The sequence below is a fragment of the Lemur catta genome, chromosome 22 (assembly GCF_020740605.2).
Source record: "Lemur catta isolate mLemCat1 chromosome 22, mLemCat1.pri, whole genome shotgun sequence".
In the NCBI taxonomy this organism is placed as follows: domain Eukaryota; kingdom Metazoa; phylum Chordata; class Mammalia; order Primates; family Lemuridae; genus Lemur; species Lemur catta.
Genome location: NC_059149.1, coordinates 26,703,315 through 26,715,312, shown reverse-complemented (window position 1 = coordinate 26,715,312; position 11,998 = coordinate 26,703,315). Strand labels below are relative to the sequence as shown.

At 41.8% G+C, this 11,998-nt stretch overlaps 1 protein-coding gene across 2 annotated transcripts in view; it reads right to left on the bottom strand.

Moving 5' to 3' along the window:
* Window positions 1-8,641, bottom strand: part of MSRA (methionine sulfoxide reductase A) — a 273,018-nt gene extending 264,377 nt beyond the window's left edge. For both annotated transcript variants that reach the window (XM_045535587.1, XM_045535588.1), the window contains exon 1: window positions 8,445-8,641. In XM_045535587.1, the coding sequence (XP_045391543.1) occupies window positions 8,445-8,580 (136 nt within the window). In that variant the 5' untranslated portion in view covers window positions 8,581-8,641. The remainder of the gene's footprint in view (window positions 1-8,444) is intronic.
* Between the last annotated feature and the right edge of the window lie 3,357 nt (window positions 8,642-11,998).

Genomic DNA, 11,998 nt, shown 5'->3' with positions numbered 1-11,998 from the left:
TCTTTTAGCTTAAAATATAAGGAGACAGATACAAGCTGAAATGATGGGATTGCTATCTGATGGCGACCCTGTGGCTCATTGGAAGTCGGAGGAAGCTAAAGCTCTGGGCAGTGTGGCCAAACCTCGGCCCTGTGCAGCCCAGCCTGGGCTGCTCTCTGACTCCAGGAAAGAGAAGGGAAGTGGCAGGAAAAGAGACGGCCATCCTGTCACAGGACGGAGTGATGTGGTCTGCTCTGATCACATTTCCATTTGGCTGCAGAAATTCTGCCTAGCTAATAAAGTTTTCTGATGCAATAGGAAAAACCGATTACGTGGAAACCAGAATACAATCACAAGCCCAAGCCCCAAAACCTTACCCCTCCCATATTCTTCAATGCACCGTGCTCCTCTCTGTTACTCATTCCAACGCGTACAGGCTATCCTGTGCCATAACGCACAATATGTGTATGTCCATTATTCATGATACTGCTCACAGGGGCCCTACCTCTCAGAGAACTCACAAGGTAATATGCTACAGTCATTCAACAAGCAGTCACTGTCAGCCTATTGTGTTCCAGGCACAAAGAATAAGACAATTCCAGCCCTCAAGTAGTTCACAGCCTAGTGCTACACATTCACAAAACATTAAGTATTGTGATGCTCTCAGACAAACTTGGAATGCACGATGTCAGAAAGATGAAAGAGTAGCACATAGAAGATCCACAGTTTTCATTCATTACCATTGATACCCTGAAACCATCTCTTCCAGAATTCAGTCTTTCATATATCACCAGAGGTTCAGTCGTTTGGCTGGCACGGGATGGCAGGACCAGCCAGCTGCTGCTGCATGGGAAGGGACCTGCCATCTGCCAAGGCAGAAGGGGTGGTGGCTGGAAGGCTGCTGGGACCTTTGCGGGGACCAGACTGAGCTCAGCAACGAGGCCTCCACTCTGTTCCTCGCGGAGGGCCCGGTGGCTGCTGGCTCCCTCGGGCCCATGCCCCAGGCTGATGTCTCCTACCCCAACCAGCCTATCATTCCCTGCCTTGGCTGCCCAAGGCAGGGGCTCACAGCGACTCCTGAGCCCGAGGGTCACAGGCCAAGACCCCACATGGATTGCGCTGAGCCTAGCGCCTTTTCCCCACCACTGCTGAAGCCTAGCAAGTCTCTGCTCAGAGATTTAAAGACAAGGGGCTCCCCACCCTTCATCCTGGACAGAAAAAGAGTTTACCATTGCTCACAAGAGTAACTGGAGGCAAAGTGTGAGGAGATCAGCACAAATCCATCACCACTACTAGAAAAATGGTCTAGAGAGCATGCCCCGAGTGTACATAAGTTCAGTTGTGTTAACTTCCCTTGTCACACTGGGCACATGATGGGCACACAAAAGGACCACTTTTTGGTCCTTGTTTTCTGGCATTAACCATACTTTGCCCAATATCCATAAGCCATTATTGACTGCCTGGTGTGGGCGGCACCATTGGTAAAGTGCTGTAGACCAGAGGGTAAAGTGAGTATCAAACATCACCCCTTCCCTCCAGGAAGCCCACCATCATGTGGGGAGAGAAGACAGACTGTGCAAGATCCGTGCAACAGAACATCTCATTAGCAACGCAAGACCCAACAGAAAGGATTCATAAATGAGTACACAGTTATCTGTCCAGTAGAGAAGAAAGGGATCACTGAGGTTGGCAAGAGAAGAGACGAATTTATGGGAGAAATGGAATTAGAGCAGGGCAAATTTTGAGGAAGGAGTAAGATAAGTATATATGGACAGCACAGTACTTTCCCCACGCAGGCATTTGGTAGACATTTAATGAATGAATAAATAAAAAGATCAGAGTGTGCTATCCACATGGGTATAATCACATGAGCAACTGCAGAGGCAGAACAATGAAACATGGAAGGCAGAAGATCGGTTTCTATAGAGGCACGTGGCAGAAAAGGCCAGAAGGGAGGTAAGGATCAGATTGTGGGAGGTATAGAATACCCTTATTCCAGGGACTTCAGGGAAACACCGAAAATTCTGGAACAGGTAAAATAATCAAAAAGCTTTGGGCAGGACACAAAAAGGAGAAATAACAATCTTGAGTTCTACAATTTAGAAATTAATCATATACTGGGGAAAATTTTTCTAAAAGGAATACTGTTTTCTATTATTTTCTTTTAAAAATCTATGTACATCACTCACAATAAAAGAAACACACATAATGCCTTCTACATAATAGGAGAAGGAATTTTTCCCCAAAGATCTGTTCTTTGTATAAATGATGCCACCACAATTGATGCTTCAATAAAAATGAATATTTATGAAATGTAAAATGACTTGGATTAGCTTATTCCAATCTCACCCTCTAAATTTAGATTTTTAAATCACGCCAAAATGTAGATTTTGATTACAAAAGCAAGTTGGAAAAAAAAATGTACTTGACAAGAAAAAGAAAGCAAAATTTAAAAAAAACCAACTTGAAATAAGTATGACAAAAGATGATAGAAAGGTGGTCAATTAGACTAAAAACAGCAGAGAGAGATCATCTTCAAAGTGGAGTTATTTAATTCAATAATGCAGTCACATTACAAGAATGAAAATTTATTTTTAAAAAAAAAGCATGAAGTAAAAAAGTCTATGTGTCCCCTTTATCCTCATCTCATTGCATAGCCTTCTCCCCAGCTATTAGTTTCTTAGCTATCCTTTCAAAGTTTCTTTATACATACATGTTATTATTTTCCTCCCTATAAGTTAGCATACTATATGCATTGTTCTGACCTTGCTTTTTTCACCTAACATTATATCTTGGCAATCCTGCTATACCTATTCATACAGATGTTCCAACTGTATATTCCTTTTTTTTTTTTACAGCTGCATATTCCATTGTGACGATGAACCATAATTTATTTAACTGGCCCTTACTGGTGGGCATTTGGGTTGTTTCCAATCTTGTGCTATTGCAAACAAAGCTGCAATGAATAACCTGGTACAGTCATCATTTGGCATGCATGCAAGTATATCCTTACGATAAATTCTCAGAAATTGCATTCCTGGGTCAAAAGGTATACACATTTGAATTTTTGATAGATATGGCCAAATTGCCTTCCATAAGAGTTGAGCCAATTTATATTCTCGCCAGCAATGTACAAGAGTGCCTTTTTCTTTGAGAATGTACCAACACGGTGTATCATCAAAGTTCTGGATTTTTGCCAATCTGAAAAATGAAAAATGGTATTTGTATTCTCCTCATTATAAGTGAAGTCCTTTTCTGTAAACTGTTCATAACCTTTACCTATTTTTCCAATGGATATTGGTATTTTTATTAATTCCTAGAATTTCTATTAATATAACTTCTTATACATTAAGGAGATGAGTCCTTCACCTATGATACGAGTTGCAAATATTCATCCTAGTTTGTCTTTCGACTTTGACTTTGCTTATGGTGATTTTTGTCATGTAGAAGACTTTTACTTTGATGTAATCTATCAATCTTTTACAAGTCTTCTGATTTTCAAGTTATGGTTAGAAACCATAACTATTCCCCACACCCAGATTATAAAGAAATTATTTTCTTATACTTAGATTGTTTCATTTTTTTTTTTTTTACATTTAACTAAATGGAAAAAGAGCATAGAATTTAAGACCAGAAACTCTAGAGCCAAATTGCCTGGGTTCATAACCTGGCTCCACTACTTATTAATTAAGTGACCTTGGATAAATCAACTAACCTCTCTGGGCCTCAGTTTCCACATCCATAAATGGGGATAATAATAGTTACCACCTCATCAGGTTATTGTGAGGATTAATATGTTAGTAAATTACCACAGTACCTGGCATGTAGTACATTCAGTAAGTATAAGCTATTACTATCATATATCTGGAATTTATTCCATCAAATATTGGAATTTATCCTGGTTTAAGGTGTGAAGTACAGATCCAACTTTTTTCTCCCATATGGCTACCCATTTGTCTCAACACCATTTATTGAATATTTCATCTTTTTCCCACAGATTTGAGATGTCACCTTTATCATATGCTATATTCCCATATGTATTTAAGAACTTCTGATCTTTTTTCCTGTTTTATACATCTCTAATTGCCCTATCTTATCTGACCACATTGGCTAGGACCTACAACACAATGTAAAATAATATAAAATAATAACCAGTCACTCAAAGTAGGCCTATTCATGTTTTGATCCAATTTAGGTAGCCTGGGAGAAATTAAACATTAAAAAGTTTAAAGGCTTGAGTCTTACCTTCTTACAAAGTATAAATCAACTACTAGGTCGCCCTTAATTAAAAAGGTGGATGTTACCTTAAGAATCCAAAAACGGTAGGATTTCTTTTTCAAGGCAGGATAAAAACTAAGGTGATAACACCAGCAGTATCTGGTAACAGTGCACACCTGGTACTAGGTACTAGGCTGCACCCACATCCTTGTCTTGATCTGAACATGAATGGAAATCTCTAATGTTGCTTCATTAAGCCTAAAGTTGGTGTTTGGACTAAAATAGATGTTATTTTATCATGTTAAGGAAGTAGCCATCCATTCCTACTCTGTCAAGTGTTATCATCAAGAATGGTTGTTAAATTTGGTCAAATAACTTTTCAGCATCTAGGACACAGCTGTATCACTTTTCTCCTCAGATCAATTAAATGATGAATTACATAATAGATTTCCTAATATTGACCCCTCCTTCTGTCCCATTTTGGGACTAAATCCCTTTGCTGGATTCTGTTTACTCATGTTTATTTAGCAGTTTGCATCCATATTCATAATATGAGACTGGTCTGTAGTTTTCTTTTTTGTGGAATGTTTCTCAGGTTTGGTTTCAATGTTATAGCTGCTACTTAAAAAGAATCTGGATGTTTGTTCCAGTTTAAATAGCCTTGGAATTATCTGCTCTTTAAATATTTGGTAGATGTTCTCTGTGAAACCAGCTGAACACAATGCTTGAGGAGGAGGTAACTCTTTGATAACTTTACTTCTTCTGTGAAAATCGAGCTGTTTAAAATTTCTACCTCTTCTGAGGTCAATTTGGATCAATTATATTTTCCTAAAAATTATCATTTTCACCCAAATTTTTTAATTTATTTTCAGAGGTGAGTAAATAGTCTCCTATGATTCTTTAAATTTTGTTTCTATGATTCCCCTTCTCAGTTCTTATTTTGTGTATCTGTACTTTCTTCCTTTTTGCTTGATTAAACTAGCTAATCATCTATGAATTTTATTGCTGCAGTTGTTTTTTTATAAAGAGCCACCTTTAGGATTAATATAGTGTTCTACTGTTTTTCCATTTATATTTAAAATTCTTAAAAGAGGATACCTTCAGATGGTGTTCTACATCTGTTTCCACCCAAAAAAAAGCATCGCAACAAAAAAATACAGTAAACATTATCTAAGAATGTAAAGGCAAGAAAGCAGCAATTGAATTGGACTTGCCAAAGTTGTTTTAAATATCTCCAAATCCCAAACTACCTGATCCCAGGTATACTTTGTGAAAAGATTCAGTCCCAAACACAGATTAGTAATTTTTCCAATAAGCAACAAAATAATTAAATAAATAAAGGTTCCATACAAAATAAAAGGTTCCATTGGGCTTTTACAATTATTAATTCATTGGAAATAAGATTTCAGTTCTGACTATAATGAACTCACATTTTTAACAACACAGGAAGCACTCTGAGGTTTTAATTATGAGCCTTCCACCTCCAGCCTATCTCTAACAATTGCCCACCAGTGCAATTCAACAAGTATGAATTCCCCTTTTCCCTCAGTCCCAAGTTCTCAGAGTACTGCCTTGTGGTCAGGCACTGGTGCAGAATGAGACCACCCCCACACAGAAGGCCAGCTACATGGCTGTGTGCCCTACCAGCCAGCTAGGGCTGTCCAGAAGCCACCCCTGACCTCAACAGAGCACGGTGCGAATGAGGCAGTCCAGCGTAGTGTCAGATTTCACCAATCACCAAAGTAGGCCTATTCATGTTTTGATCCATTTTAGGTAGCCTGGGGGAAATTAAGCATTTTAAAAGTTTGAAACTTTGACTCCTGCCTTCTTGCAAAGTGGAGATCTATTACTAGGCCACAGTTTATAAAAGTGTGGGATTGTCCTTAAGAATACGAAAACAGTAGGATTAAAGCTAAAATGATAACCCTTAACACCAAAAATATTTGGCAATAGCGCACACTTGATACTAGCCCAAGCAAAAGGCACCGAACAGACAGGCCTTGTCTTCTAAAGTCAAAAGGTGATGCTTTTGCCACAGAACTTTTGAGAGTCAGTGTGCAAATAACAACAGACATAGAGGTAATATAGAGATGTGAAGAGCTGTTTAACGGGAGGGAAGTTGCAGTGAAGATGGATTCAACTTTCAAAACAGTAATATCAAGTCCTTAAGTTTCAAGTTTACAGCCACCAAAACCCACTGAAGAGCTAACACTGCCCATTTCTGGGGCCAATCGGAACTTTCAGCAACCTGTCAAGGCAGGAATACACCCAGGAGGGGAGATTGGAACAGCCACAATCTAAAATTTAAATACTTTTGGGGGAAAAAGTTACACCAGACAAACAATAAGGACATATGCATTGCAGGCTTGGCCCTACACCAAAAAAGAGAAAAAAGTAGTTTACTGGCCCAGATACAGAGATGTGTCAGTGTACGAAAAACAGTCACAGCTATATGAAAAGACAGAAGAACCTGGAAAGGAACCAGGTCCTGAGGTTTTGCAGTTAAACTAATCATGTGCAGATGAAATTTTTGGCTCATTTCTGAAATGTTTGTTAATCTTTTACCAAAAATGTCATCTATATGCTAGGAAACTGATTAGGAAGACTTTGGTTAAGACAAAGCCAAACTAAATTTTGGTTAATCTTGATCTTGAACCAGTTTGGAAATATGATCAAGAGTTTTGGGATTCTTCATTTTTTTGGTGTATGTGAGGGCACAGAGAAGACATTGTAGTGTGTGAAGAGGAATTATAGTACAAGCTAAGGAAGTTCGGCATTTAGAAAGCATTGCTTCTAAATGTCCATTTATGAGTACTGGATTGTGAAAGAATTTTTAAGATAAATTTATAGCTTTAGACAATCTGGTTATACATTACATACTTTTAAAGATAATCTGGACTTTTTTCAAAACTCAATTTCTGAATTTGAGCCAAAAATAAAATAAACTTTTAAGGCTGGGGACGAGTTGGAGGTGAAACAACGGGGGACACAGGGAATAGAAACTGCTAACCAGGTGAATAAGAAACAGGTCACACGGTTTCCAGACTGCCTCTAATCCAAAACACCTTCTCTAATCTCATACCGAATATTCTATGATACGACAAACCCTCAATATGATCTCCTCCTATACCCAACAATTCTTTAAGGAAAAGAAAAATAGAATTCTTAGGAAATTTTTTAATGCTGGATTTCTTTGGCATCGAGCCATATGTAAAAGATTAACCAACACTTAATCTTCCAACAACTCTAAGGCAATAGTTTAAAAACTATAGCCCACGGTGCATTAAAATCACCTGGAGGGCTTGCTTTAAAGACAGATTGTTGGGCTCCCCCCACGAAGAGTCTCTGATTCTGTAGTCAGGGGTGGGGACGTTCCCAGGTGACGGGGGAAAAACTCTTAGAGAAGCCCTAAGGCAACACTACTCAAACTATGATCCTCCTACTGGTGGACCCGTGCTGTCTGCGACAAAAATTGAGAGTAAGCTTTTGAACACTTTACAGCAGTCTAACATTAAGAGGCATCCAAGCACGTGATCATTATTCTAGTATCCTACTGTTATTGTACTTTCCCAAAACATCGGTCTGAGAAAGACTAAAAAGTTTCGGAAGTTTGAGAAACGCTGCTCTAAACGGACCGCTCCGCACGACTGATCACGCACGGAGCCCGGGGAGCGCGGGGTCGGGGGGACAGTCCTGGCGAGGGGGGGACAGCCAGGCAGTCCGCAGGACACTGGGAGACTGCGGACAATTATTGCAGCCGGAACACCGGCCTGAGATGCAATTTCACAACTGAAGTTTTCAACGTTCTGTCTCCTTCCGGAGCTTCCGGGCGTAACACCCAGGGCAGCACCGCTGCAGGCGGCGGGACCCCAGCGCCCGGTGCCAGGGGGACCGGCGGGCGGCGCACGGCCGAGGAAGGGCGGACGCCCCCACGGCGCCTTCCCCGCCCACAGCGCCAGGCCGCCGGGGTAGCTGCCTCCAGGTGAGCTAGACCCACGCACGCGATCCCTTCAACGGGTTCAGTTTTGTTTTGGGCGGTGAGAAGCTAAACAAAGAGCGAGAGGAGCCGGGGACCCACCGCAGCGCCGCGGACGCCCCCGCGCCCCAGCCGGCGCCCCCTCGCGCCTGCGCAGACTCCGACCCACCCGCCCGCCGCTTCCTTCCGGGCAGGCGGGGGACGCGCGGCCACCGGGCTGGCGCGCATGCGCAGTGGCCGCGCCCGCGCCCTCGGCGTGCCCCGGACTTACCGGCTACGAGGGTGGGCTCCTTCCGCCCTGGCAGGGCCTCTTGGGGGCTGACGATCTTGGAGGCCGACTCGCCCATCCTGGCGACGAGAAGGAGGCTGTGGGGGAGCTGGCGGGCCCTCCTGTTGGCCGAGAGCATGTGCGGGCGCCGGGGGCCGGGCCGCGTGGGCGGGCGCTCGAGCGGGCGGCGACCGCCCGGGACCGGGGTTGCGCGAGGCCGCGGCCCGACGGGCGGTCCCCGAGGGCGTGTCCTTGCCCCGAGGGGCGCGCGGTCCGGTGCGGCGCCCGGGGAGCCGGAGTGCCCCCGCGGGGAGCGAGCGCGCTCAACGCGCGAAATACGTGAAGCGGCTGGGGCCAAAAAATCGTGCCGAGCCTCGCGGTGCCGCGTTTGAGGTCAGAGTTCGACGCGGTCGCCACCTCCTCGGCCGTGGCTCAGTGTGCCCAGTAAGGCGTGAGAGGACCTGCCTTGAGGACAACTGGGAAAATGCGTGTCACTTTCCATTGCAGCCGTTAGATAGAATGACAGGTCATCAGAAGGCTTCCTTCCCGTGGATCCAAAGTGAAAACTAAGCACCAGTCTCAAAAAGCACGGAACAGGGAAGATGTGCCCGGTATTACATGTATACACATATATGCACGCATATAAATATATTTTAAACCCATTTTACAGGGGGGAAACAAGGGAGCGAGGCACTAATATCACTGTTAATGCAGTTCAGGTGAACTTAATGCATGCTGTTGGACCATTCTTGTTTCTCAAACCATACGAGATAACGTGTTCCTGTGACAAATTTTCAAACTAAATGTAAGGTGGTTAGAGCCAGGCGGGAGTTATATAGGTGAGACTTTGGTTTTACACGAATGTTCTGTCCAAGTAGGTGGATAGTCTCAGGTGACGGAAGGAACTTCAGATTAGCTTCCACAGAAAGGAGAAGGCTTTGACCCAACCCTCCCGTGGGTTCAGTTACCGCTTTGTTTTCATGTGGTAGGAGCTGTAGGTATAATAAGGACAGGAGGATTAGCCCTATTATGTTGTAAAATACAGTGTATTGCCAGACATACAACATTTAAAAGATTAAAGCGTTTATTTTGTAATTTAGATTTCCCCTGGGCAAAATCGTGCCTAAACTTACTTTTGTTCTGTTTTTGCTATGAGATTATGCCAAGTAGGTTCTACAGGCCTTTCTTGAAAACACCCAAGGTGTCCCTTCTAGACTTGTGAGGGCCTGGTCACTGTGAAGCATTTGAAAAGAGAAAGTCATTATGTCAAAGGAAATATTTTGTATTTTTTTATTACTGCCTTTTGATACATACTGATTTGCCTTTTCTGTGTTTTGTAGTTGATTGTATGAAGTTTAACATGTCAGAAATACTCTACAACTAAGAGCTGAAGAACGTTTTATGTTGAGATGTACTTAGAGTGAAAAATACACGTATGTGTATACATAGTATTTATATGTGTATAAATGCAAGTACTCCCACTTACACAGGCACTTGAAAACTAAAAGAAATAAAAACAATGTTGCAGTTTTGTTGTTGGGGGTAGTGGGATTCTATTTCATTTTGTTTAAACTTTTGTAAATGTTCTACATTGTTACAGTGTTCTCAAGTGTTCCAATGGAACTGTTACTGTTATAATTACAAAAATAAACATTTTTAAAGAAAAATATACCTTAATTTATTTCAAAGCTTCTTTTCATAAAATGGGGGTTTCTTATGACATTGACGTTTTTTGTTTCTTGAGGAGAGAATTAAATATGCTTCAGTGATGGTGTTTTCATCACTAGGACTTCTTTTCTTCAGATGACCCACCTAACCCTCTCTTTCTCTGCACTGAGGTTTTTCTTTTTTTTTTGTCCATATTCCTCAACCAGTACACACTGCTTTCTTTGATTTGTTATTTTTGCAATTATGCTTTGGTTGAATACTCAATCCTGTTACATGCCAGTTCTCTCCAAATTGATCTACAGATTCAACACAATCTCAATGAAAATTCCAGCAGGATTTTTTGTTGAAAAAGGCAAACTTATTCTAAAACTCAAGTGCAAATGGATTCTGCTGAAACTTGCATTTGTTTAGTAAATAATTATAAAGTTCATGCCCTGTGCAAGGTGCCAACTTGATCATACACATGGAAGAGCAAGGCCTTGTCCGAGGACTCCCAGTGCAAGGGAGATGCATCCCACAGCCAGCCAACCACAACACTACACGAGGCAGACCCTAGTGTAGTCCTGGACACAGGCCTGCAGAGTTTTTACAGAAGGAAAGCTCGATTCTCAACCTCTAGTGTTGCAGGTCATACACATAGAGGGCCATGCATCAAAACTAAAAAAGAGCTGTCAACACATGGAGCATGAACTCAAAGACAAACTGTGCAAAAAGATAGATTTCTTTCCCCTCCAAGAAGCATTCCAGCTCTTATCTCTATTCTTTATTAAACCATAAAAACTGCAGGAATGCCTTGGCATACTCAAACTGAGATAAGGCTTTTTTTGACTTTTTCATAAAAAGCCATTAAATTAGGTAATGAGACACCCTTATAAATGAATAAATAGAAAGCTTAATATGACACTTCCATTTGCATACTTAAAACCAAGTGGCCTTATTTATGGTCTAACTGCAGAAGATACAAAGCTGCCTTACACATTTTAATTCATGTCATGGATTATTTTGCTAAATTTTAAGGGAAACATAGAAATAAGAACAGCCATTGTTACTTATTGCTGAGCACCTATTACTCTCCAGCAGCATGTTAGGAGATTCACATGCATTATTTCTAACCTTCACTCTGACTCAATTTTGACAATTTTGTAGATGAGCACATTCAGGCTCAGAGAGGTAACCAAGCTAGCAGAGCTACCTAATAAGGAGAAAAGCCTGAATTCAAATCCAAGTTTTTCCAACTCCCAAGTTCAAGATCATTTTCCTTTATTAAAAAATGAGTTAACTGGATCTTCATTTAAAAATTCCTCTGCTCTTAAACACTTACTTAGAAATTTGGATCTGAATGGAAAACAGAATGGAATGATTTGAGTGAAAGATAAAATTCCCTTCAGAGAACTCCCCAAGACATTACCAGTTGATTCCCAATATCCATTCACCCCCTTTTATAGTTAGTAACAGAACCCCCTAACCACCAGGTTGTAATTGGGTCCATGCTACCCAATAAAGATGACTAGAGGTGACCATGTGACTAGGTGTGACCGTGTGACTAGGTTATGGTCAATGGGATGGAAGCAGACATAATATGTGCAATTCCCAGACCATGACCTTGGAAGGACAAGGTACACTCTCCTGACCCTTCTCCTCTCCCGCTGGCTGAAATGTGGGGAAGACAATTCAAACTCAGGAACCACTGCAGACCCTGAGATGGGAGCTGCATTTTGAGGGTAGCAGAGTGACTAGATAGAGTGAACTAGGGTCATTGACATCATGGAGCTGCCATGTCACCCCTAGGCTGCTGATGCATGGACTAATACATTAGTGCTATAGACCGAATGTGTACCCCCAAAATTCATATGTTGAAACCTAACCCCAATGTGATGGTATTTGGAGGT